The sequence below is a fragment of the Mytilus californianus genome, unplaced genomic scaffold (assembly GCF_021869535.1).
Source record: "Mytilus californianus isolate M0D057914Y unplaced genomic scaffold, xbMytCali1.0.p SCAF_3, whole genome shotgun sequence".
NCBI classification, from domain to species: Eukaryota; Metazoa; Mollusca; class Bivalvia; order Mytilida; family Mytilidae; genus Mytilus; species Mytilus californianus.
Window position 1 is genome coordinate 30880052 of NW_026262679.1, and position 27224 is coordinate 30907275.

The following is a 27224-nucleotide window of genomic DNA, read 5'->3' on the forward strand; positions in this document are numbered from 1 at the left end:
TATTTTTAAAGTTTAAGTAGTTTAATAACATGTTAAGGTTATTTTTTAGCATTCTGGATTTAACAGTGTATGGATTAAAGATTATGCCATATTATCTCGTAACAGAGACGTTCGAAAAATCTTGTCGTCTCTAGTCTGCCAGTAACATAATATAGTGTTTGTATCACCAAAATGGTAAATGCATGTTTAAGGAAAATACTCAGATGTTCTTTTTGTTATGAATAACAATTTTTTGCATAATTTCCTTTGGACATTACGAAAAATTACTCTATAGATATTTCACAAATATCTTAAGATATTGTCGGCATATTCTGTAAGGTAACCTAATTTGTATGCCATTGAAGTTATGCACATTGCTCATTCTTAATCCTCAACATTAAAAACGAAAGCTAAAGATTACTGAAATTCTTATACATATTTCTCAAAGTATTCAATAATTTAGCCCTCCACGTGTTTAGGTCTTATACATCCCCTGGCTTTTAAATGTTTTTAGTTTGAGCGTTCCTGATGAAGGTAAATCCAGAAAAGCGCTTCGAACGCAAGAAATTAAAAATGTTACTTTCATTTACTAGCATTTGGTAGGTATCACTTGCGGTGGACGGTGAGTCCCATAGGGTATCATCAACTCAGTAGTCAGTGCTTCAACTCGGTCCTGGCATAATTTATAACAAATTTCTTAAATTCACCGTTGATCAATTAAGACATTATTTAAAAAAAAAGGTTTCTTTTCCCTCAGTAAATTTTTTTATGTCCTGTTTTGTCATATAGCCCTTCGTGTATTTAGTATTAGGTCTTATAAATACTTGGCTTTCAAATGTTTCGGTTTGAGCGTTCCTGATGAAGGTTAATCTAGAAGCTTTTGAAGCACGAAATTAGAAGGGTTTATTTTCATTTAAAATTGTTCTTTTCTCTTTTTTTTAAGATAGGTTGTCCACTTTAAATGAAGTATACATTTCTCAATTGTACAAATATATATTACTTACAAAATGTAAGTATTGGCAATAACGTCCCATATTTCAATGGCAGTAATATCTTTATTCCCTAATTATAATAAAATGAATATTATAATTTTGAATTGGTACATGCTTCATTACATTCTATGTTTTTTTTCTATTTTGATTGCACTGGGCAATGCTTAAATTCAAAAAGAGAGGTGGAAGATACCAAAGATATCTCTTTCCGTGATGTAACATTCAAATGTTTATTTCGCAAAAGATGTAAAGTCAAACTTTATGTTTTGTGTTTACCAAACGAGAGCAGAATCGGGCTTGATTTTTATCTTTAAAATACAGTTTGAAAAAATAAGGAATAGACCAATAATACTTTATACAGACAACTATGATTCAAGCAAAATGTTCTCTAAATATGCTAGATTTTTAAGTGTGGAACATGCTTTACAAAAAGCATTCGAAATGTCTGTATGAACCACGTGTGTTCTTTTTTGTTGAACACAAACCTTCGACTTGTTCTTTTATTAGTATGAGGTATGTATCATAGAGGGATTATTTAGGAAGAATTAAAAGAAGCTGGAATTATCTTTAAATTTCATGTTTCGCTGTTAGCTTACCATTTCACTTAAGAATTCAACTTGGTGACCATGTCGATCGCATTTATCAATTCTAATATGAAGTTCTTCTTTCGCTTTGTAATCCAAAAGAACATGGGATGCACGTGATTGACGTCAGAATTAAAATTGCAACTTCAGTTTCATTTCGAACAACGCCGGGGATCAAATTGACGTTTGTTGTGGTGATGCTTTGCTAGGAAATTAAATAAAACATTCTTAAAGTCATTTTACCTGACTGTTTTATGAAGCGCGGACGCAAATCATGATAAACGGTTTCCTATGAAACAAACATGTAATACATTTATATAAGAATGCGAGTGTTGCTTACATGTACAATAAATTGAGGTATGGTAATGATCGGAATGGTGCTGTGCGTGTGAATATTTGAAGAATATGAGGATGACCGTTATGAAATGTTTATGTCAAAAAAGAACACGGTAATCTTCTATTTGTTGTAGCCAAAATTCCGTTCTCCCGTCAGTGTTTACTACAGATCCAAATGCAACATATTACTGGTTTTAACTTAGTATGACCAACACAGTGCCACATAGCTTAAGTACAATCCAATTTTTGGTATCGTTCATGGCGCCCAATCTATTTCATCCCGTTTTATGGGCAGTTGTTCTTTTTTCCATCTTTTTTTTCTGTTGACCATGGTATCATATTTCTTTCTTAGATTAATAGTTTGTATTGTGAAGGTGGCCTTGTGTAATTTGTTATTACTGTATCCTACCCTCAAAAAGCATTTTCTATTCAGGTTCTAAATCGCCCACCTTTTACAACAATATACAGAACCTTTCTCGCTTATTTGCTCAATCAAAATTGTTTTCTAGTAATACAATATAGATAAATACTATAAGAACAATATTTGCAATTTGTTCTAATCATTGAATTGAATTGAACACGAACATGACTTACTATTCTGTCTTGGATTGAAAGTCGTCAAAATTTTGAATTAGCAGGTAAAGTAATAAGATATTTCTTTCAATACATTAGTTTGGTTTGATAAGTTGTAAAACCAGGCTTATTAGTTTGTACGCCAGACACGTGTTTCGTCTACATCAGAATTATTAGTGGAGTTTAACTCCACTCATGTTCAGTTTACCGTTTGATGTCTGTAATCTTTTGAGTGTTTTTTGTGTTAGATTTTTACGTATACACTACTATTGTAGACTCGAGGTGATAAAGAACTAGATATATTTCAAATATCTGTCTATTGCTGACGACCGTATAATGATCTGTTGATGAGTATTGTGTAATTGTTATGCTGCTGTCTCGTTGAAGAACAGGTATACATCATATCCTCTTTTTCACACGTAAGAATTAGGAACACTGTGGTTTCCTGTGAATGAGTTGTGTTAGTATTGTAATATGCAATTTAATTTTAGTGGGGATCATCATCATCTATATACTCCTTAAAAAGTTCCTGTTACCTGAATAGAATTGGAGATTTTTTGGCAAACACACAGCAATGGTTACAAAAACATCCATTAGAAGACGCGAAAAAAGAATTTGACGAAACCTTGAAGGAGATTATTGACGAATCAAAGGATCACTCGGAAAATGATCATACAGAACAATCAAAACTCAGAGAAAGAGCAAAATGTGCAACAAGTTGTGTATCAAAGGTGATTGGCACACTTAAAAAACTTTCATATGCAAAAGATGCATTTGAATGGTTGCATAATTTCGATAAACATGAATTTAAACAATCATTGAATGTCGAATTGTCTGATCTACTAAACAATTTAAAGGATTATGTATCATCTCTAGAAACAGCATTACAATCTTTCCAGCACTATGCGGATGAACAGCGCTCAGCCATGGATCAGTTTGAAGAAATAAATTATTCGTACGGTCAGATATCGAAGTTACTCACCGAATGTCATGGGATGTTTTCAGATGCAGAAAAAGTAGTCAATCAGCTGGTAAAATGTGGTCCAAATATTTTGAAAAGTCTATAAGAGAGATTCACATTTACAGTAGCCAAAAGTGTATAAATGCATGTCGAAACATGTGTCAAGCTTTATTGGATTATCCTAAAAGTAAGTTGAAAATGTAAAACGCATAAGAAACTCGTGATAGATTGTAATACACTTCGGAAAACATGATTTTCAATTAAAAGAAAAAATCGATTTAAGCCTAGTTTCATAGAGTGCTTAGGTGGTGCAAATATTTTAAAATTGTGGTCAAAGGTCAGAAGGGGGACTTTCAAAAATCACATTTGGACAATATTCGGCAATTCTACATGATAACTGATAACATGTTCTTGGATTAATTTTCACTTCTCATGTGTGCAAATTGGAACCACACTTTTTAGCTCACCGGGGCCCGAAGGGCCCCATGTGAGCTTATGCCATCACTTGGCGTCCGTCGTCGTCCGTCGTCTGTCGTCGTCGTCTGTCGTCGTAAACTATTTCAAAAATCTTCTCCTCTGAAACTACTAGGCCAAATACCTTCAATCTTTAACTAAATGTTCCTTAGGGTACCTAGTTTATAAATTGTATCCGAAGTTTTGATCCATAGACAAACATGGCCGCCATGGCTAAAAATAGAACATAGGGGTCAAATGCAGTTTTTTGCTTATATCTCAAAAACTAAAGCTTTTAGAGCAAAGCTGACATCGGGTTAAATTGTTCAATTGGTCAAGATCTATCAGCCCTAAAATTTTCAGACGAATCGAACAACTCATTGTTGGGTTGCTGCCACTAAATTGGTAGTTTTAAGGAAATTTTGCAGTTTTTTGTTATTATCTTGAATATTATTATAGATAGATATAAACTGTAAACAGCAATAATGTTATGCAAAGTAAGATCTACAAAAAAGTTTAATGACCAAAATTGTCAATTGACCCCTTAAGGAGTTATTGCCCTTTAAAGACAATTTTACACAATTTGTTCATCAAGTTTGCTAACATTTAAAAATCGTTTCCTCTGAAACTACTGCGCCAAATACCTTCAAACTTCATCTAAATGCTTCTTAGGATATCTTGTTTATAAATTGTATCCGAAGTTTTGATCCATTGACAAACATGGCCGCCATGGCTAAAATAGAACATAGGGGTCAAATGCAGTTTTTGGCTTATATCTCCAAAACTAAAGCTTTTAGAGCAAATCTGACACGAATAAAACTGTTCAATTGGTCAAGATCTATCAGCCCTGAAATTTTCAGACAAATCGAACAAACCATTGTTGGGTTGCTGCCACTAAATTGGTAGTTTTGAGGAAATTTTTGTTATTATCTTGAATATTATTATAGATAGATATAAACTGTAAACAGCAATAATGTTCAGCAAAGTAAGATCGACAGAAAAATTAAATGATCAAATTTGTCAATTGACCCCTTAAGGAGTTATTGCTCTTTAAATACAATTTTACGCAATGTGTTCATCAAGTTTGCTAACATTTAAAAATCTTCTCTTCTGAAACTATTGTGCCTAATACTTCTCAACTTTGAATGAATGTTCCTTTAGGAATCTAGTTTATGAATTGTATCCGAAATTTTTATCCATCAACAAACATGGCCGCCATGGCTAAAAATAGAACATAGGTGGTGAAATGCAGTTTTTGGCTTATATCTCAGAAACTAAAGCATTTAGAGCAAATCTGACAAGGGGTAAAAATGTTTCAAAGGTCAAGATCTATCAGCCCTGAAATTTTCAGACACACCTAACAACCCATTGTTGGGTTGCTGCCACTTAATTGGTAGTTTTGAGGAAATTTTGCAGTTTTTGGTTATTATCTTGAATATTATTGAAGATAAAGATAAACTGTAAACAGCAAAAATGTTCAGCAAAGTAAGATCTACAAAAAAGTTAAAATGACCAAAATAGTCAATTGACCCCTTTAGGAGTTATTGCCCTTTAAGGACAATTTTACACAAGTTGTTTTATGTTTTTTTACTTTAAAAATCTTCTCAAATGAATCTAGTATAAATTTTGTACTTCATTTCCTTGTACGTCAAGAAACATAGACACTATGACTAAAATGGAACATATGGGTAAAAAGCAAATATAATCATTGATGAAAGATTTAAGCAAAAAAAATAACAGGTGAGCGATTCAGGCTCTTGAGAGCCTCTTGTTTTAACGGTAGAATCATCAAATTTGGGAATAATGTACCTCTGCGGATATGTAACACAATACAAAATATTTTTTGGTGTGGCTCGCCTGGTTCGGCAACTGGAGTGAAAACCGTGACAAAATCCTGTAGGATATTTTTTTCTCCCATAGGATTTTTCAAAATCCTACAGGATTTTGAGAAATCCTATAGGATAAAGTCATAATCCCATAGGATATTTTCAATATCCTACAGGATATTTAAATCCTATGGGATTTATAATCCCTTAGGAGAATAAAAGTATCCTACAGGACATATTTTCTCCTTTAGGACTAAAAAAAATCCCTTAGGAGAAATAAAAGCATTTCGTACAGGATATTTTTTATCCTATTGGATATTTGTCTAATAAAATAATCCTGTTGAATAAAATATATCCTATAGGATTAATAAAAATCCTAAGGGATTTCATTACAGAAAAAATATCCTGTGCGATAAAAAAAATCCTAAGGGTTAAAAATAAATCCTAAGGGATAGAAAACATTCTAAGGGAGAATAAAAATCCTATGGGATATTAAAGCAAATCATTAGAGAGAAAAAGATCTTATGGGAGAAAGAAATCCCCTATGGGAGAAAGAAATATTCTATGGGAGAACTAAATATCCTATGGGAGAAAAAAGTATCCTATGGGAGAAAAAATTTATTTGGGAACAAACCCCAAAAAAAGAGAATAATTTTTATATGTTCTGGTACTAAGTAAAGATATTATTTTATTTGACCAAATATCCCCATATTTCATTGTTCAAGAAATGTAAATATTACTACCAATGACACAAATTCCCGATTATTTTACTTCAAGCCTTCCGATAGGATTTAAATATCCCATAGGATATCAAAAATATCCTACGGGATTATGACTTTATCCTAAAAGATTTCATAAAATCCTGTAGGATATTTAAAAATCCTATGGGAGAAAAAAATATCCTACAGGATTTTGTCACTGTTTTCACTCCAGTTGCCGAACCAGGCGAGCCACACCAAAATTGTTTTTGAATTGTTTTACCTATCCCTTGAGGTACATTATTGCCAAATTTGATGATTCTACCGTTAAAAAAAGTGTGGTTCCAATTTGCACTCATGAGAAATGCAAATGAATCCAAGAACATGTTTGATATAAAAAAAAAACCAAAGGCATAATGCTCTGGAAATACTGTTTTAATTTAGATTGTTACATTTAAGCCTGTTTGCCAGATACTATATTTTTTCTTAAAATGTCCTGTACCAAGTCAGGAAAATGGCCATTGTTATATTATAGTTCGTTTATGTGTGTGTTACATTTTAATGTTGTTTTTCTGTTGTGTCTTAGTTCTCCTCTTATATTTGATGTGTTTTCCTCAGTTTTAGTTTGTAACCCGGATTTGTTTTTTTCTCAATCGATTTATGAATTTCGAACAGCAGTATACTACTGTTGCCTTTATTATTGAACTATACTCCCGTTTCATACATGTGAGAAAGTGTCAACATCTATCTATATCCACGGAAATTTTCAACCAAAATATTAAAATCTTAGGCCGTGTTCACATTGACCTAAACTCGGTGTGGTGTAAGTGTACTCAACACTTAAACTAAACTCTATTACGTTCCAATTGATAAAAATCAAAGTTTATTAGTTTAAATCAGATTTTGGCCACATGCAGTCGATACTCAATGTAGGCCTTGTGTAAGTTATTGTACGTAGAAATAGATATTGAGAACGTGGATTTTATTGTTAAAATTTAAGGAAGTTACATATATATTGAATAAAAATGATCATAAAATGTTATGAATTAAGTTATCTACCTATGTTTATGACAAAAACTGAAAATTGCTCAATTAAAAACATGATTAAATATAAGTACCCTCAGTTGATCATTTAAAATAACAGTGGGTGGGGGGGGGGGGGGGGATTGCTGATGGAATATTCATTTTACACCTGTTGATAGTACGGCTAATTTATTTAGCGCAAAATCCTGCATTTTGTAGGACAAAATATTTATTTTCATCGTGTCTTGGACAAGGTTATTTTTTATAGTTAATACCAGTCGAGAATATTCATTTCCAATGTCTGCGAAATAGAAATATGGTCACTAAGGTCTTCTTCCGATCGGCAGTAAAGCACTCACCAAAGTGGGGCAGTTTGGCTGTGCGGGATGTACAAGTACGCAGCCCTGTAAAGTCAGGACGTTAAATCCGATGCCTCGTGTAGAGAAAGTACCACGCTCTCTGCACATTAAATTCCTTTGTAACAACTCAAATAAGAGTATATTGGATAAGGACAACACTTTTGACTTGATATCCCTTATTTCTTGAAGTAACTTTAAATATGTTTAGATATTATAAATCACTAAATAGTTTAAACAAAAATAGTTGGTATAGTTGTATTGTTATTCTTATGAAATATCTTGATATAGATCTTAAACTTGTTAAAAATTCAAAGATGGATTTAAAATCACTAATTTACCGGAAATTAAAACAGAAATATTCTTGTATTTGGAAATCTGAACTTTACAATGATAGACAAAATAAACAGCATGGAAATAAACTAAGAACTTACAGATTATTTAAAGAAAATATTTGTATGGAAAAATACTTATTAATTTTGAATGAGGATGATAGGCGACTGCTCACTAAGTTCAGAGTCAGTGCACATAAATTAGAAATTGAAAGAGGCAGATATGTGGGGCTTCGAGTGGAGGATAGAATATGTAAATTATGCAACGCTGAAGTTGAAGATGAAATTCATTTTCTTCTTCAGTGTCCTGTTTTAGAAAATAAAAGATCTGAATATATAAATTACTTACACAAGGTTAACAAAAACTTTTAAAGGCTCCCAAATAAATCAAAATTAATATGGTTAATGTTATCTGAGGATAATGTTATAATTAAAAAAGTAAGTTTATTATTGTGTACTTTATTCAAAGACAGAAATTTAATTCTAGATGCAGTTTATCCATCTAGATTATATTGTAAAACTATACATATTATTCCTGTAGAAATTATTCTGCTGAGAAAGACTTGATTTTGTTTAATTGTTTAATAATCAATGTAATCAATATGTAATCACTTGTATGAAAATGAACTTAATTGTACTGCTCAAATTATCGGGCGTCATAATTGACAATAAAAAACTTTGTATTGTATTGTATTGTATCCTGGTAGAATGTGAGCAGCTGGAAGTAAGTCCGAGATTACTCTGACGTCCAACGGCTGTTTTGCCAGATAAGCTGGGGCCGTGGGACGTCAGAGCTCGTCCCATATCAAAAAGTGAATATTTGCCCATCCAAAATGGATGCGCTGCTTCTGGAGCCGTCTGACGGCCTTGGATCTATATAAATGGAGCCTTTATTTGTTCATTTTTCATTTATCTTTTTATTTATCTACCTGACACCATTTATTTTCTCATATTTGGACAGTTTTCACAGTGACCCATCGATTCCGGCATTTTAACTCTTTTTTCAAATGGACGTCCAAGTAACGAGAGACTTCGCGGCCTCGCGACTGAAGTATGCAAATCTTTATGCTAATTTCGGAATTAAATCTTTAGTAGCCAACCATGATAACAATCGGAACACACTCGGCCATTTAGCTTATTTCATCGTAAATGAACGAGGTGTAATATTATGTATTCACATTGACCCAGGATCATTTGCATAAATCAGCTTCCATTATGCATTGCGCCTTACGTTGTCTCGTTGGTCACGTTACAATATTTCAAGGCCGGAATCGATGGGTCACTGTGAAAACTGTCCAAATATGAGAAAATAAACGGTGGCAGGTAGATGAAACTTACATAAATGAAGAGATAAATGAACAAATGAACAAATTGAGGCTCGATTTATATAGATCAAAGGCCGTCAATCGGCTCCAGAGGCAACGAAGCAGCGCATCCATTTTGGACGGGCAATTATCCATCTTTTGATATGGGACGAGCTCTGACGTCCCACGGCCCCAGCTTGTCTGGCAAAACAGCCGTTGGACGTCAGAGTAATCTCGGACCAATGGAAGTATGCTGTACATCACTGGCCAAATAACATTGTTTAGTAATCAATGGCATACATGTTTTTCGGTTAAAAAAAACCAAACATTCTAGAACCACAAATTTAGTCTTGTGTGGAAAATACTGTACACAAAGAAATAAAACATCATAAGTGTCTGATGACATTTTTACAAAATGACCATTATAGTTATAATTTCTAATAACATCTGTTCATTGTAAACAGAGACTGTGAATTAAGTCTTATTTCTGTCTCTTCCTAAACAACTGAGTTTAATTACTGGAAGTAACAGTACAAAGTTTCTTCAGGCTCTGGATATTAAAATAAATCCAGATAAAAAATATGTCGTCTCGGTTTCCTAAAACAAACTCATTTGAAAAGCTCGAATTCATTATCACCTAGAAATCTTTATCAATCCCAAAAATGTTCGAGTTTTAAATGAAATGTATTCCGTTTTGTAAATAATTTGCCGTACATTCTTAGTTACTTGAAATATCTAACCTTCTTTTGACGAAGACCTACTATTACTCCTATTGTCTTTGTAGAATAACTGATGTCACACGAACAAACACATCCACGACACACCCATTTATAAAAAACTGAAGAGTTCCTTGTTATCATTTTTCAAATGAAAAGCAATTGCCACCTACTAACTAAACAAAAAAAGTAATCTTAGAGGTAGAAACAAAGGAAAAAGATGTAGGAATAGAAACAACAAATATCGATGAATAGTACTAGTAATCATTGGAGATTTCGAAAGATCGTTAACTGCTTCTCAAAATGTTTGTAGCATCATTAATGGCCTGATCATTTTAGGATGTGGGATCATTAAGAAAAAAACTTGCTTCTATTTTTGAAAATTTAACATCCGCTAATAAAAATAACCTCATTACACAAAGAGAAATACAATTTTGTATTCTTATTTGCAAATATTAAGACATAACACAACTTTATGACACATGTGAAGCAGAAAATTCTTACTCTTGCGGAGCACTTGATATCACCCCGGCTTTTTGTTGAGTTCGTGTTGCTCAGTTTTTAGTTATCTTATTGCGTTTTGGTAAGAATTTGCAAAAACCCCGTAAAACTTTGGTTTGAAAGTTCTATCAAAGCGTTTGCCTATAAAATCTTAGGAGAATTTGTTGTTTTGAAATGCAAATACTTTGATAGATAGCACGTTTTTTTTCGTGATTTGTCACTATTGATTCATATTACACTATAGTATTCAAGAAGAAAAAAATTAAAATTACTCATCAAGTTTAGTCACTATGTACATCTTAGGTAGTACACTAATTACACGTAACAACCCTTATATTTATTTCTTTGATACAGGTGCATATCTGGATGAGATGTTCATACAAAAGAAAGAGAATGGGGGAAAAAGTGCATGTACATTTTTAGATAGAATAATGCAATAATTGATTTAAATTTTTTGTCTAGTTAGTGAGCTCAGTGGCGGATTCAGGGCGTGTAAAGGGCGTACGCCCCTCAACAAATTATTATATCATGTTTTTCACGATTTATATGATTTTTAGCATATAACCGTCCAAATTTTTTTGCCTCTCTTCGATCGGCGATATATATTCCGTTTTATCGAAAAGCACCCTCTCCCCTTATCACAAATCCTAGATCCGCCCCCTGAAGCTCATCTGGTCCGAGTACACAGTTATTTCGTAGTGCATTTCTTTTAGACAATAAATGAAAATAAAAAAAATCCCACCTGCGCTTTCTCAATAATATTTTTACAGTGTGTTGTACTACTTTTGGGACAAATTATATCAAAATTATAGAAAACTTCATCGGCTCTAACTCAAAATATGGACAATTCTATGTTAAGGGGGTCTTGAAATCTTTTGACAGCTTCCGAAGTGCTAATTTTTAACCTTTTTCAGCTGGACCAAATCACTACTTTACTTTACAATTCATGACCCAAATTTTTTTACAGTGTAATTTCATCCCCCTACTTGCTATTTGAGGCATAAAACATGAAGGAATACATTTGGAAGGGGTACTAAAAAAATTGGCAAGCAACACACTGTCCACACTAGGGACTTTATTCGTGGACAACGAAAATCAAAGGACGATAACTGTGTACTCGGACCTAATAGGACAGAAAAATTTGGCCAATCTTAATAAAACTTGGTATGACTAAAGCTTAATAAATTATGAGACTGCTGACAAAGTTTCATGGCAATAGGATATATATTATAGACAATATGATAAATTCTATATTCAACTTCGCGTGTTAAATTTTGACGTTTAAATTGAAAAATTTCAACTATCAACATTTGGGGCTATAAAAATTAAAATATTGCAAAAAATTACATTTTAAAGGCCTTAATATATGACATATTATGTATTTAAAGCAATAGAATACTCATTTGATTTATCAGACTTATCAAAATTATTTAAAAGTCAAATTTATATGAGCCTGTGCCAAAAAATGGAGGTTTTCCAATGAAGGGGGGCCTTACATGAAGATGTATTATTTTCCAGCAATTTTAAATTTGTGGAGTTTTTTGGTTATAAATAATCCTTACATATGTATTAAATGTACTTTAAATGGAAAGAAAAATTACAAATAGCATACCATATTAGTATAAAAGGGTCTTAAGCCAAGTAAGACTGAAAATAATTTAGAGTCAATTTAGGCCGTAGCACATATTTACATTTAAAAATGCATACTGAAGCTATAGGAAATAAAAATTTGTGTCTTTTTTATAATTTCTATACTCAGGTTACATGATACAATAAATCTGAGCATAAAAGGACTCTTGCATTCAACTTTTTTTGCAGACAGTATGGTCTGATACAAAGATTTTTCATTTTTTAGTGAAAAACTTGCATGCAATTTTAGCCTCAGCAGGCTTATATTTGAACCACTTGCTATTTAACATAAGAAAAGAAAGATACTATGTGAAATGAAACAGGTACAAAAGACATTGTGAAGTGCTTTTAATACAAATTTAGTGAAATCTTTATTATGGACTTCAACTTTTATTTACCTAGGTCCTCACATTTAACTTGATCCAAACAGGCCGTTACACGAGGGTCATTTATACAACACATTTTGCACATATTGTCTGAGATAATCTTATTTTCTGTAGATTCAGAGTTCACAAATGAGTAATACAACTGGGTTAAAGCATAGAAACACAAATATTGACACAGGAAAACCTGTCACATAGAAAGTCAGAATGCCACTTATGCATCAAAATTGAAAAAGCTTTGAAATGCTTATTTTGACCATATAATGCCAAAATGGGTAATTTTTGCAGAATTTCTATCAAATAAAAGTTTAAATCCTTTAGTTTCATGCTATCTGACAAATTGACACCATTATATCATTCAGGGAAGTTGCCAAAGTACAGATTCTATATTTACTGATTTCGCCTCTTAGGTCCGAGTACACAGTTATTTCGTAGTGCATTTCTTTTAGACAATAAATGAAAATAAAAAAAATCCCACCTGCGCTTTCTCAATAATATTTTTACAGTGTGTTGTACTACTTTTGGGACAAATTATATCAAAATTATAGAAAACTTCATCGGCTCTAACTCAAAATATGGACAATTCTATGTTAAGGGGGTCTTGAAATCTTTTGACAGCTTCCGAAGTGCTAATTTTTAACCTTTTTCAGCTGGACCAAATCACTACTTTACTTTACAATTCATGACCCAAATTTTTTTACAGTGTAATTTCATCCCCCTACTTGCTATTTGAGGCATAAAACATGAAGGAATACATTTGGAAGGGGTACTAAAAAAATTGGCAAGCAACACACTGTCCACACTAGGGACTTTATTCGTGGACAACGAAAATCAAAGGACGATAACTGTGTACTCGGACCTAATAGGACAGAAAAATTTGGCCAATCTTAATAAAACTTGGTATGACTAAAGCTTAATAAATTATGAGACTGCTGACAAAGTTTCATGGCAATAGGATATATATTATAGACAATATGATAAATTCTATATTCAACTTCGCGTGTTAAATTTTGACGTTTAAATTGAAAAATTTCAACTATCAACATTTGGGGCTATAAAAATTAAAATATTGCAAAAAATTACATTTTAAAGGCCTTAATATATGACATATTATGTATTTAAAGCAATAGAATACTCATTTGATTTATCAGACTTATCAAAATTATTTAAAAGTCAAATTTATATGAGCCTGTGCCAAAAAATGGAGGTTTTCCAATGAAGGGGGGCCTTACATGAAGATGTATTATTTTCCAGCAATTTTAAATTTGTGGAGTTTTTTGGTTATAAATAATCCTTACATATGTATTAAATGTACTTTAAATGGAAAGAAAAATTACAAATAGCATACCATATTAGTATAAAAGGGTCTTAAGCCAAGTAAGACTGAAAATAATTTAGAGTCAATTTAGGCCGTAGCACATATTTACATTTAAAAATGCATACTGAAGCTATAGGAAATAAAAATTTGTGTCTTTTTTATAATTTCTATACTCAGGTTACATGATACAATAAATCTGAGCATAAAAGGACTCTTGCATTCAACTTTTTTTGCAGACAGTATGGTCTGATACAAAGATTTTTCATTTTTTAGTGAAAAACTTGCATGCAATTTTAGCCTCAGCAGGCTTATATTTGAACCACTTGCTATTTAACATAAGAAAAGAAAGATACTATGTGAAATGAAACAGGTACAAAAGACATTGTGAAGTGCTTTTAATACAAATTTAGTGAAATCTTTATTATGGACTTCAACTTTTATTTACCTAGGTCCTCACATTTAACTTGATCCAAACAGGCCGTTACACGAGGGTCATTTATACAACACATTTTGCACATATTGTCTGAGATAATCTTATTTTCTGTAGATTCAGAGTTCACAAATGAGTAATACAACTGGGTTAAAGCATAGAAACACAAATATTGACACAGGAAAACCTGTCACATAGAAAGTCAGAATGCCACTTATGCATCAAAATTGAAAAAGCTTTGAAATGCTTATTTTGACCATATAATGCCAAAATGGGTAATTTTTGCAGAATTTCTATCAAATAAAAGTTTAAATCCTTTAGTTTCATGCTATCTGACAAATTGACACCATTATATCATTCAGGGAAGTTGCCAAAGTACAGATTCTATATTTACTGATTTCGCCTCTTAGGTCCGAGTACACAGTTATTTCGTAGTGCATTTCTTTTAGACAATAAATGAAAATAAAAAAAATCCCACCTGCGCTTTCTCAATAATATTTTTACAGTGTGTTGTACTACTTTTGGGACAAATTATATCAAAATTATAGAAAACTTCATCGGCTCTAACTCAAAATATGGACAATTCTATGTTAAGGGGGTCTTGAAATCTTTTGACAGCTTCCGAAGTGCTAATTTTTAACCTTTTTCAGCTGGACCAAATCACTACTTTACTTTACAATTCATGACCCAAATTTTTTTACAGTGTAATTTCATCCCCCTACTTGCTATTTGAGGCATAAAACATGAAGGAATACATTTGGAAGGGGTACTAAAAAAATTGGCAAGCAACACACTGTCCACACTAGGGACTTTATTCGTGGACAACGAAAATCAAAGGACGATAACTGTGTACTCGGACCTAATAGGACAGAAAAATTTGGCCAATCTTAATAAAACTTGGTATGACTAAAGCTTAATAAATTATGAGACTGCTGACAAAGTTTCATGGCAATAGGATATATATTATAGACAATATGATAAATTCTATATTCAACTTCGCGTGTTAAATTTTGACGTTTAAATTGAAAAATTTCAACTATCAACATTTGGGGCTATAAAAATTAAAATATTGCAAAAAATTACATTTTAAAGGCCTTAATATATGACATATTATGTATTTAAAGCAATAGAATACTCATTTGATTTATCAGACTTATCAAAATTATTTAAAAGTCAAATTTATATGAGCCTGTGCCAAAAAATGGAGGTTTTCCAATGAAGGGGGGCCTTACATGAAGATGTATTATTTTCCAGCAATTTTAAATTTGTGGAGTTTTTTGGTTATAAATAATCCTTACATATGTATTAAATGTACTTTAAATGGAAAGAAAAATTACAAATAGCATACCATATTAGTATAAAAGGGTCTTAAGCCAAGTAAGACTGAAAATAATTTAGAGTCAATTTAGGCCGTAGCACATATTTACATTTAAAAATGCATACTGAAGCTATAGGAAATAAAAATTTGTGTCTTTTTTATAATTTCTATACTCAGGTTACATGATACAATAAATCTGAGCATAAAAGGACTCTTGCATTCAACTTTTTTTGCAGACAGTATGGTCTGATACAAAGATTTTTCATTTTTTAGTGAAAAACTTGCATGCAATTTTAGCCTCAGCAGGCTTATATTTGAACCACTTGCTATTTAACATAAGAAAAGAAAGATACTATGTGAAATGAAACAGGTACAAAAGACATTGTGAAGTGCTTTTAATACAAATTTAGTGAAATCTTTATTATGGACTTCAACTTTTATTTACCTAGGTCCTCACATTTAACTTGATCCAAACAGGCCGTTACACGAGGGTCATTTATACAACACATTTTGCACATATTGTCTGAGATAATCTTATTTTCTGTAGATTCAGAGTTCACAAATGAGTAATACAACTGGGTTAAAGCATAGAAACACAAATATTGACACAGGAAAACCTGTCACATAGAAAGTCAGAATGCCACTTATGCATCAAAATTGAAAAAGCTTTGAAATGCTTATTTTGACCATATAATGCCAAAATGGGTAATTTTTGCAGAATTTCTATCAAATAAAAGTTTAAATCCTTTAGTTTCATGCTATCTGACAAATTGACACCATTATATCATTCAGGGAAGTTGCCAAAGTACAGATTCTATATTTACTGATTTCGCCTCTTAGGTCCGAGTACACAGTTATTTCGTAGTGCATTTCTTTTAGACAATAAATGAAAATAAAAAAAATCCCACCTGCGCTTTCTCAATAATATTTTTACAGTGTGTTGTACTACTTTTGGGACAAATTATATCAAAATTATAGAAAACTTCATCGGCTCTAACTCAAAATATGGACAATTCTATGTTAAGGGGGTCTTGAAATCTTTTGACAGCTTCCGAAGTGCTAATTTTTAACCTTTTTCAGCTGGACCAAATCACTACTTTACTTTACAATTCATGACCCAAATTTTTTTACAGTGTAATTTCATCCCCCTACTTGCTATTTGAGGCATAAAACATGAAGGAATACATTTGGAAGGGGTACTAAAAAAATTGGCAAGCAACACACTGTCCACACTAGGGACTTTATTCGTGGACAACGAAAATCAAAGGACGATAACTGTGTACTCGGACCATCTTAACACTGTTTCAACAAATCGTCTTGTGAATCTTATAGTGTTAAATGTCCACTTTTGATGAAAAATGAAAAATGTAGATAACAATATATTTGAGATCCAAGTGCAATGGTCTATCCCCATATACATCAACTACAATACGAAATTTCTACACTCTCCGAGTTTTTGTCAGAATTACACTGTTCTATCTCTACAATCCCATTGTATCATAAAGGCTTATTCAGCTAGTTTGTTCAGAGAAAATTATTTTTATAGTGTTGTATTTCGACTATTTCTCATGTATTTTTGCTGTTAAATAATTATTAAAAAAATGATCATAGTAGTACTATGATTAAATGTTTTGCATGGTTTGAACTCAATCTATGAGCAAATCTCAGCAAATCTAGTAGTACAGAATTGGGGATATTACAAAGTTAAAAAAAAATTATGGTCTATCTCCAAAGGAAATAAATGGATAAATTTTAAAACTACATTGTTTGTAGTGAAATGTTCTCCAAAAAAGGGGATCCTTTATTTATCTTAGTTGATTGTCTGTTAAAAAAACAATCGAACAAAGAGTTACTCTTCATGTACGTAAATTCGATTCCTATTTAACTTTTTATTTCTCAATCAAATATCTATGATATTGACATCTATTACAAAATGGGAAATAAATCATTATAAGATTTACACGACGAAATCCAATTATATATTGTACATTAATTCTATAACAATTGTCATCATAACAAATTCGTCTTGGTAACCATTAATGCATTACAACAGTTGTTTTGTTAATTGTTTAACATATAACGTTTGTTCTTTTTGGGAGCAAAAATATTATGATATAAATATATAATATTATATTACTGAACATTCAGTTCCTAAGGGACACTATACTATCAGCCTAGCACTTTTATAATATATTATTATACCACAAGTTACGCGAGGTATCAGTTGTGTACATTTTGTCGAAGAGTCACTTTCAGAAATCCACTTTGTTACACAGTTACATATGATAATAATGAAACAATAAGTCTATGTTGAGTCACATTTATAGCATATTTGGTGTCAAAAATATAACAGGAACATATTCACTTTGATGACGGATGTCAATACACTAAGTTCCCTTGCAGGAGAATACTTTAGAACTTTTAAGACCTTAATTCACGATTTACATTTGAAAAATTAGGTGTATCAGATTAACTTTTTCTTAGATTTCGATCAGTTTATCAACCAGAGGCGTGTGGTGTAGGTCAGGCACGTGACAGTGTGCTTCAACGAGAGGCGAGTATCTAGTTTAATATTCACACCAAGAGACGATTGATAATCCTTTATTCATATAAGGCAGACTTCATACAGGAGCTTTAGAGTAAGAATGAAATGAAGCTAGCAGTATTCTGTAACTTCACGTTTCGCTATATGGTTGATGTCCTCTCACTAAATAATTCAAAGTTTGGTGAACATGTTGAACGCATCTATCCCATCGAACTTGGAATAAACTTTTTTAAGAATACCACAGAAATTAACAAAGTCTGCCTCATATCTTGTATAACATCTAGAATATGACAATGAGGGTTGGTTGAGAACAAAACTTTACATCAAGTGATATGATTTCAGCTTTCCAATTGTGAACTTTCCATTTCTACGTAACAACTTTCAGTTCCTACATATAAAGTATATATCTCGCAGTCAATGTGGGACTTTCCGTCTTGAGCTTTCCTTGGAGTTTGGTGTTTTTGTTGTTTTATTTCTTAATACAATATTTTAAGCCAAAATTACCAACCATGATTTCTTTGAAATAAGGTTGTTGCTTACAAGGGAGCTATCAAATGAAGGGTTCCAACTGATGAAGTCGAAGTCATCCCTTCGTAAATTTAACGGACGCCATCACGAGTTGATTTACCGTTATGGAATATCTGTTTAACAGATGACGACGGATATGTTCCAATTGTCGTAACCACAATTCAGTCCACTTTTCTTCGAATGTTAAATCACTCACTTGTACTCGCATGAGAACACGACGAGTGCCCCGTATGAAGCAGGATCTGTTTACCCTTCCGGAGCACCTGAGGTCACCCCCAGTTTTTAATGGTGTTTGTGTTGCTCAGTCTTTATTCTTTATTTTGTGTTTAGTAAACTGCTGTTATTCGGAGTTTTTTTTTATTTGCGTTGTCAGTTTGTCCGATACTAATGAATTTGAATATCCCTTTGGTATCTTTTGCCCCTCTTTGAAAAACAAATGATTAAAACAACACTTACGGGAGTAGGCAAAACAACCAAGAAGGTAGTAAAAATGACATATGTATGTATATACATGTAAAACGCTAATCTTTAAAATACATTTGTGTAATAACGTACCATTCAGCTTACTTTTGACCGAAATTATTACGACAGTACGACTGAAATATGATGTATTATATCAACCAGATGGAGATGGCAGAGGTCAGAGAAGTCGTGTTGGGATTCAACCAAAGACGATCGATGAGGGGGATCATCTAAAAACAAGATCTGCAGGAAATCAACCAAAGACGAGTAGTGAGGGAGGTCAACCAGAGATGAGTAGAAAAGAGGAACAACCAGAGACAAGTAGGAGAGAAAAACAACCTGAGACGAGAAAAAGAAAAGAACAACCAGAGACGAATAGAAGAGAGGAACAACCAGAAACGAGTAGAAGAGAGGAACAACCAGAGACGTGTAGAAGAGAGGAGCAACCAGAGACCTGTAGAAGCGAAGAACAACCAGAGACAAGTAGAAGAGAGGATCAACCAGAAACGAGTAGAAGAGAGGCACAAACAGAGACGTGTAGAATAGAGGAACAACCAGAAACGAGTAGAAGAGAGGCACAAACAGAGACGGGTAGAACAGAGGCACAACCAGAGACGTGTAGAAGAGAGGAGCAAGCAGAGACGAATGGAAGAGAAGCACAAACAGAGACATGTAGAAGAGAGGAACAACCAGAGACGAGTAGAAGAGTGGACCGACCAGAGACGTGTGAAAGAGGAGATAAACCAGAGATAAGTGATGAAGGGGATGAACCAGAGAAAAGTAGCGGAGTGAACCAACCAGACACAAGTAGTGAGAGTGATGAACCAGAGACGAGTAGAAGAGAGGAACAACCAGAGGCGAGTGGTATGACAAAGAAAAGGGAGAAAGGTAATAAATGAATACAACTAAAGATTTACAGTTTTGATGCAATGAGATTAAATAGGGTCTTTAACGGAGTATGTGAAGTGGAGTAAGTAAAGGTTTTTTTTCCCTAGATATCACGGATATAATGTTCAATTATAACAAATCATCGTTTGGAGCATTATAATTACTGAAGTGCGAGTGGTAAAGTGTACCCATTATGCTGTCTTAAGCAGTTTTGGTAAACAAAAATGACAGTTTTTTCCCCCTTTTTTCGAATATTGTTGCAGATGTTAAAGCAATATTTGATGTTAAGTATTTTTATACTATGCGTAGTTAAATTTGAGAGTTGTTCTTTTCCAAATTTTTAAACAACAACTGTCCCAGATGTTGCTTAATTTTTCTTAAAAGATATTTTCCTGAATAAAACAAGTCAATGTTATATAAATATCATCCCTACTTTGTACTAGACCAACAGGCTGAACAGGATTTTGACCTGCTTTCCAACTTTTATTTCCTTCTTCCAGTTATTGGTTAGGTAGCAATATACAGAAGGTCGTCAAGTGTATAATTTATACGATGTTTAATTCGTTGATTTCGATTAATACGTTTGCCATGAGACCTATTATTACATTGTCTTTTATCAACAATATATATATATAATATCAGTAGAAAAAGTTTTGGATATGTGCCCTTGTCCAATTATATTGCCAATTAGACCAAGGGGATATGTTGTCTGCAGTCGTTTAATCCAAGACAGTTCGATAATTTTACGGGAATCTTCAAATTGTTTTAGGGATTGCCCTTGTTGTTTCTGGATCGTTTCCAGTAGTATGAATTTAATAAATTTGATATTGTGATTGTTTTTTCCTAAATGTCGGTAAATTATACTTTTGAATTTCTTAGGTTTTCGGTAGCAGTATAGATGTTCCTGTATTCGTCTAAAAAATCCCGTTCTGTTTGTCCTACATATTGTATACCACACTTTTGCTTTATTCAAGTAAACAGATAAATGAGGCTTTGATTTTTCATGTAATGTCACAGAAAAAGGAGAGCGAAAAAGCTTTCTCGTTCACTGCTGACCTAACATTAATATTAGAAGATAATTATAAAGAATCTATAGCAGGTTAGTTAATTTCTGGCATTGCACGGGAATATTTGTGGATATCCACGTGCATTTTTATTTAATAATCTGGCTGCAGCGGCATTAACACCTTTGACACAATAGTGAAAAGTGCTAAATTTAAAAGGGGAATTTCGATTGACGGCGGTTGAATTTATATTATGAATGAGGTTTTTCGAGCGTGTAAATATCCGTGAAGCAGTGGTGTATTTAGTTTTCTTGCCATTTCGTACATGTAATATCATGATTAATTAGAGGGTATTATGAAAAAAATAAATGAGACCGAAAGTCATAGCATTGAATAAGGATTACAATAATGGAATCTTACAAAAACTATAATGAACAGCCCAACAGAATGACGTTGGTAAAACAAAATAGACATAGAACAAACACTGGCCCAAGAACACAGTTATTTCATAGTGCATTTCTATAAGCCAACAAAGGCAAATTAAAAAAAAATTGCATCTGCTCTATCCAAAAAAGATATTTACAGTATGATAGTGTACTACTTTAGGGACATAGATTAAACAAATATATATATATTATGTAGTTCTTTTCTGCAAAATAAGGAGAATGTCATGTACATCCGGTTTACAATATCACTTCCGATGTCAACTTATAACTAACTTTTCAATGATTCCAATATTATGATTCTATGTTTCCCCTTAAAAAATGGAGACAGTTGGTCTACTACCGGTGTACAAAAAAAAAACAAAAAAAAAACAGGAGTCATATTTAAAAAATTTTCCTTACACTCATTTGACAAATATATTGTTGCTTCGTATAATGGTGTGAAACTATTAGTTTCATACATACGATATTAACGCCATTTGAAATTATAACGTAACGTATATTGGTACTCATAGGTTGCCTGATGCTGCGGAAAAAATTATATTGACTAAAATGAGATATAGAATCGGGAACATGTCCCGAAAACAGAAGATATTAATTCAGTATGGGTATTCAAGATCCGATCCGATACCCGATTGCCTTCATTGGTTTACATTGCTATATGTCGCGTCAAATTCATATTGATGAATAAGATAAGAGGAGGGACAAAGATGAACAAGTTTCTGAGTGGTCAACTTACTATATATGAATATACACCAACACTTAAAACACATATTAATCTGACAGTCAAAGTCCTGTAACTGTGGAATGACAAACTATGAATTTTGAAAATAAAACCATATCTCTGGAATGACGCAACCAAAGAATTTGAAAATCAAAATGAAGCTTTCTTCTAAATTTTTACTTATCAAACCTTTAAATAAACATATTCTAAAAGATTACCAATATCATTGTTATACACATTCACGGTTCCGAATATGTCGATACCTGTATTTTAACATTCCACAAGGTAATGTTTTTCTCTGACTGTTAAAAACGTCTTTACACTAAATCAATTGGATGTTGAATGTGTACTGATTGGTATTTTTTAATTCAATTAGATACATGATTTTTGTTTATAATTTTATGTGTTATAATTGGATTTGAACTAGCTGTCAGTAACAACGAGTACTCTCAGATCTGTACTTAGTGTCTTTTTTTGTTGTGGGGATGTATAAATACACTGTTACGTCCAGTCTGTGTTTTTGTTTCTTGTTTTTCTGCTTTGTATCGATCTGATGAGTTAAGCTTTTTATAGTTTGTTCTTATGTTGTTCTGTTACACCACAGTCTCAGATACATGTAAGGGGGAGGGTTGGCGCCTTCAAACATGTTTAACCCCGCCACATTCTCTATGTGCCTGCCCAAATCAGCAGCCTATAGTTCAGTGGTTGTCGTTGGTTCATGTCTGTCATATTTGTTTTCCGTTAATTTTATTTTGTTTTGTTGTAGATTAGGCCGTAAGTTTTCTCAATTATTTCACATTTTTTATGTCGGGGCCTTTTATAGCCGACTATACGGTATGGGTTTCTCATTGTTGAAGGCCGTACGATTGCCTATAATTGCTTACATCCACTTTATTTGAACTTTGGTGGATATTTGTCTCATTGGCAATCATACCACATCTTCTTTTTTTTCATATTTTATCAATCCTAATGTTCTGTTTAATTTTTTTGGGGTATTGCCAAATTTGAGTTTTTATAGGAAATATTCATGGATAAACTACAGTATACTATAATACATCCCATCTAAGACGGGCTTACAATACCGCACTTATGAGTATATCCCATACTTAAACAACCACATAAATAACATCTTACTGAAAAGTATGATCCAGCGAAGCACTTCAAAGCTTTTAAGAAAGCTAAAACTTGGTTCTATATAATTTTGCTTGAAATAATGTAGATAATTTACTACTTCCGATTTGCAAAATTCCAGTTAAATATGAAAGGTACCTTAAAAGATATACAACAAATGATGGTTTTGATACTTGTACCTGAAGCGGGTGTAAAAATGGCTACTTCCGGTTTACACTGGGTTAATTCTGCATACATTTTATAGTCACTTTTTTATTAACCCCATGTAAAAGACTCTATGGCTGTATTATATAACAGTCTGTAGTTATAGCAAAGGTCAAAATCAAAAACGACAACTATAACCTTTCCCATTACCTCAGATTTAAGGTAATAGGTCATGATCTAAAATCAACTGACCCTAGGTAGCCATTTCAATAGTCGTCTGGCGCGAAAAGACCTATAACTCAATTTTAGAATTTAATATTTTCGGAGACGGTCAATTTCCGGAATTGCATGCTTTATCATCCCCATTTTTTCTTTGGCCGTCGATGACGACACTATTGCTGCATTCTTTGACAATAAGGTATATCTAACAAGACAGTATTATCAATGTATTATCGTGGTATCAACATATGTTAGCAATGTAAGACTGCTGAATCAATTCTTATATTGGCTAGGACAATTCACCACTTCACCTGAAAACATGATTTTGTTCACTTTTCGGCATCTCCGGGCGGCAAAGCAGATCAAATTCCTGATGATTTTTCACTACGGCATTCTGATTTTTATTAATTGCTACATATTACCGCTTTTTTAAATCAATTTTTATTTATATTATCAACAAATAAGAGTAACATACTAGTTTGAGTTGTCGTTCGTTGTGTAAAGTGTGTTCCAATAACAGTGTTTGCTTCTGGTACAGTTTGGCAGTTGTTTATTAACAATAAAGTTGTTTCAACTAAAAAACATGTTAGCTTCAGTGTGTGGTTTTTTTTTTTTTAATTAGTAATTGTTTACAAAAACAAATTGTTTCTAAATACATTTGGCAGATAGGATTATTATGTAATTGTTATTTCCCTTGTTTAAAAATATAAATTGCTTGTTTCTATATTTAACGATTTACATGATACTTCTTCAGTACATATTTGTTAAACTGAATAGATATCGCTATTTTGAATTCATTTGTTAAAGATGTTTATTTATGTTCTAAAGTTTAGTATTTGCATCGTTTCTTATCATTTATAACCTTCGATGAGATACTTAATCACTTTATATAAGTGGTTTGAAATTATGGTATTAAATTAATCAGACTGTGCAAGGGCTGTATAGCCTGACAAGGTCGTTAAAACTTCCGTATATATATTGAATTAAATTAATTAAATATACTAAAATCTCTCTATCGGGTTAGTGCATTGTCATTGTTTTTTGGTTTTTCTTTTATTTAGATAATCATAGCGCTTTTACATTAGGCATCCATCGTCTTCTTATATATCATTTCACAAACTAGAGCAACTGTGGTCGGCATCCCCTGCAGAATTGCTCCTGCTACATACATGATCCCACCCCTTTTCTTTTATGGCTATCGGTGAGTGGGTGGACAGGGGGCATTGATTCCCAGTTTCCTCCCCCAAACTCCTACTTCACTCCGTATTCTGTTCCTCTGCACTCCTATTGTTTCGTCAAGCATGAATTATCCCTGTTTTAACAACCCTTTCCTCACAGTTAACACCACCCTGACTCCAGCTTCTATCCACCCAATTTCCATTCCCAGCCCTCTTATTCCAGAGTTCCCATAATTCTGTCCATCCCCTATCAATGTCACAATGACTCGCACCCATTAACAACCCATCATTTGGCCACAAATTATATTATACTACCTGATTTGTTTCCTATATGCAAAAAATTACAAGTCAAATGACTTTTGCTTTAATAATGGCCATTAATGGGGTAAGCAAAAAAATACGTAGAAGATGTTTTAAAAAATAGACTATAGTTGATGAGATACCTCCTCATGTAACAAGATTTATCTCTCCTGTGATTAAAACACATTGAGATTTAGATTGAATCGTCTCGCTTTGATAACAGCCAGTACCAAAGCACAATTATTTCTTTTGTGACTTTTTATTGGTTAACAATAGTTTAATAAAAGAAAAAGGATAATACTTTCAATTTCGAGTTCTCATAAAAGCATATTTACCTGTTATAATAATTTTACATTAAAACCCAGATTTAGATGAAAAGGCTACCCTAGGTCCATATCATGTATGGTATAGGTATTATACTGCCAAACAGGTTATTCCATTATGACAAATATTTAAGCGGAGAAAACTAACAATTTACGAAAATATTTTGTTAACAACATTTACATTAGAAGTAGCAATAAGATAGAAAGTTCAAAATTTAGGCGTCACCAAGACCTTTTCTAATAATTGAACAAGGACCCCAAATCTAAAGACCATAGGTCTATATAAATTAAGGTTTCATGATTTACACTTATATATCACTTGCATCAAATACAGATATACAGGAAGGGAATTAACTCCGGATAGCTTCAGTCAAAATTGAACAAAAGTTACCAAATACGGAAAATTCAATCAATATAATGGGTTATGCAGTGTACTACTGAAGGCATTTATTAACAGAAAAAGTAAATATTTTATTTAGTGCCAGATTGATTGATTGCTTACTTCTCGTCATTTCACACGGCAAAATAAGGTTTAACAACGCCTGGTGAGTAATAGAAATTTGATTGGTATCGGCCCTTTCGTCTTTGAGTATTTCAGCTCTTTAGTAGATTCAAATGATAATGTGTTACTTAATATAGATGATGACACTCAAACATCGTTCGAAGATCTATTGCTATGGGCAATATTAGTAAACAGACCAAACCTAGCAACTTTATTTTGGATGAAATGCAAAAATCAGCTATGTAAGTATTAAATGAGACGTTAAGGAATTAATCATTTTTAAGAAGTCTATTAATAAATATGTATAATGGTATCTAATAGATCATTATTATCGATTTTCACTTTACACAAGGGTTGCAAAACTGTGTTTACGTTTACAATAGCAATACAAGATCGCCACTTTATTGTAGATCGAGGAGTACATAGCTGTCATTCGATATATCCAGAAAAATTATCCTGAAAGCACAAGTAACAGTGGTCAAGTATTGCGATAGGATCTTGTAAGATCTGGTATCAAATCATAAATGAAATCTTATCGAGAAGACACTTGCAAGGTCAAGTATCTCGGAAGATTAGAGTTTAAAAGAACACCGTTTTTACAAAACTACACAAAACAAATTACTTTTTACTATTTCAATGACTTGATAAAATGTGTCTATGAATGACTAAATTTTTCATTCTCTGATCAATGTCGTTCTATGTTAATTTTTCAAATGGCTCTTAAAATTGTGTTGTAGTTGTAGAAAGTGGAGGAGGGGATTATAATATGTATATATAATAGTATACGAGATATATCTGCCTATGTGTAGTGCCAACTGCAAATTATATCTTATCCCCTCCTCTAACTATAGCTGATATAGTTATAGTTAGAGGAGGGGATAAGGCATCTGCGCAATGCTAGGCGGTGATGTCGTAGACGTATGAAGTCAAAAGTACAGGTTCCAGCCCCGGTCGGGGAGGAAGTAAATAATCAGATCTATTCTAACATTGTTAGGTTGATTTTCTAGGCACTTTATATATATATATATATATATATATATTAACATGTGACACTTGTGGCATTCAGTATGTGGGAGAAACAATGGACAAATTTAATATTCGGCTCAATAACCATCGTTCAT

The 27224-nt window shown here is 32.7% G+C and overlaps 1 protein-coding gene across 1 annotated transcript; it reads left to right on the forward strand.

Moving 5' to 3' along the window:
* The first annotated feature begins 2970 nt into the window (after positions 1–2970).
* On the forward strand, positions 2971–26881 carry LOC127733442 (balbiani ring protein 6-like). The gene is made up of 5 exons (XM_052242803.1): positions 2971–3612; positions 10989–11039; positions 19410–20135; positions 26241–26345; positions 26841–26881. Exons 1-5 carry the CDS (start codon positions 3450–3452, stop codon positions 26879–26881), a joined length of 1086 nt encoding a protein of 361 aa, XP_052098763.1. The 5' UTR covers positions 2971–3449.
* Positions 26882–27224: the final 343 nt, after the last annotated feature.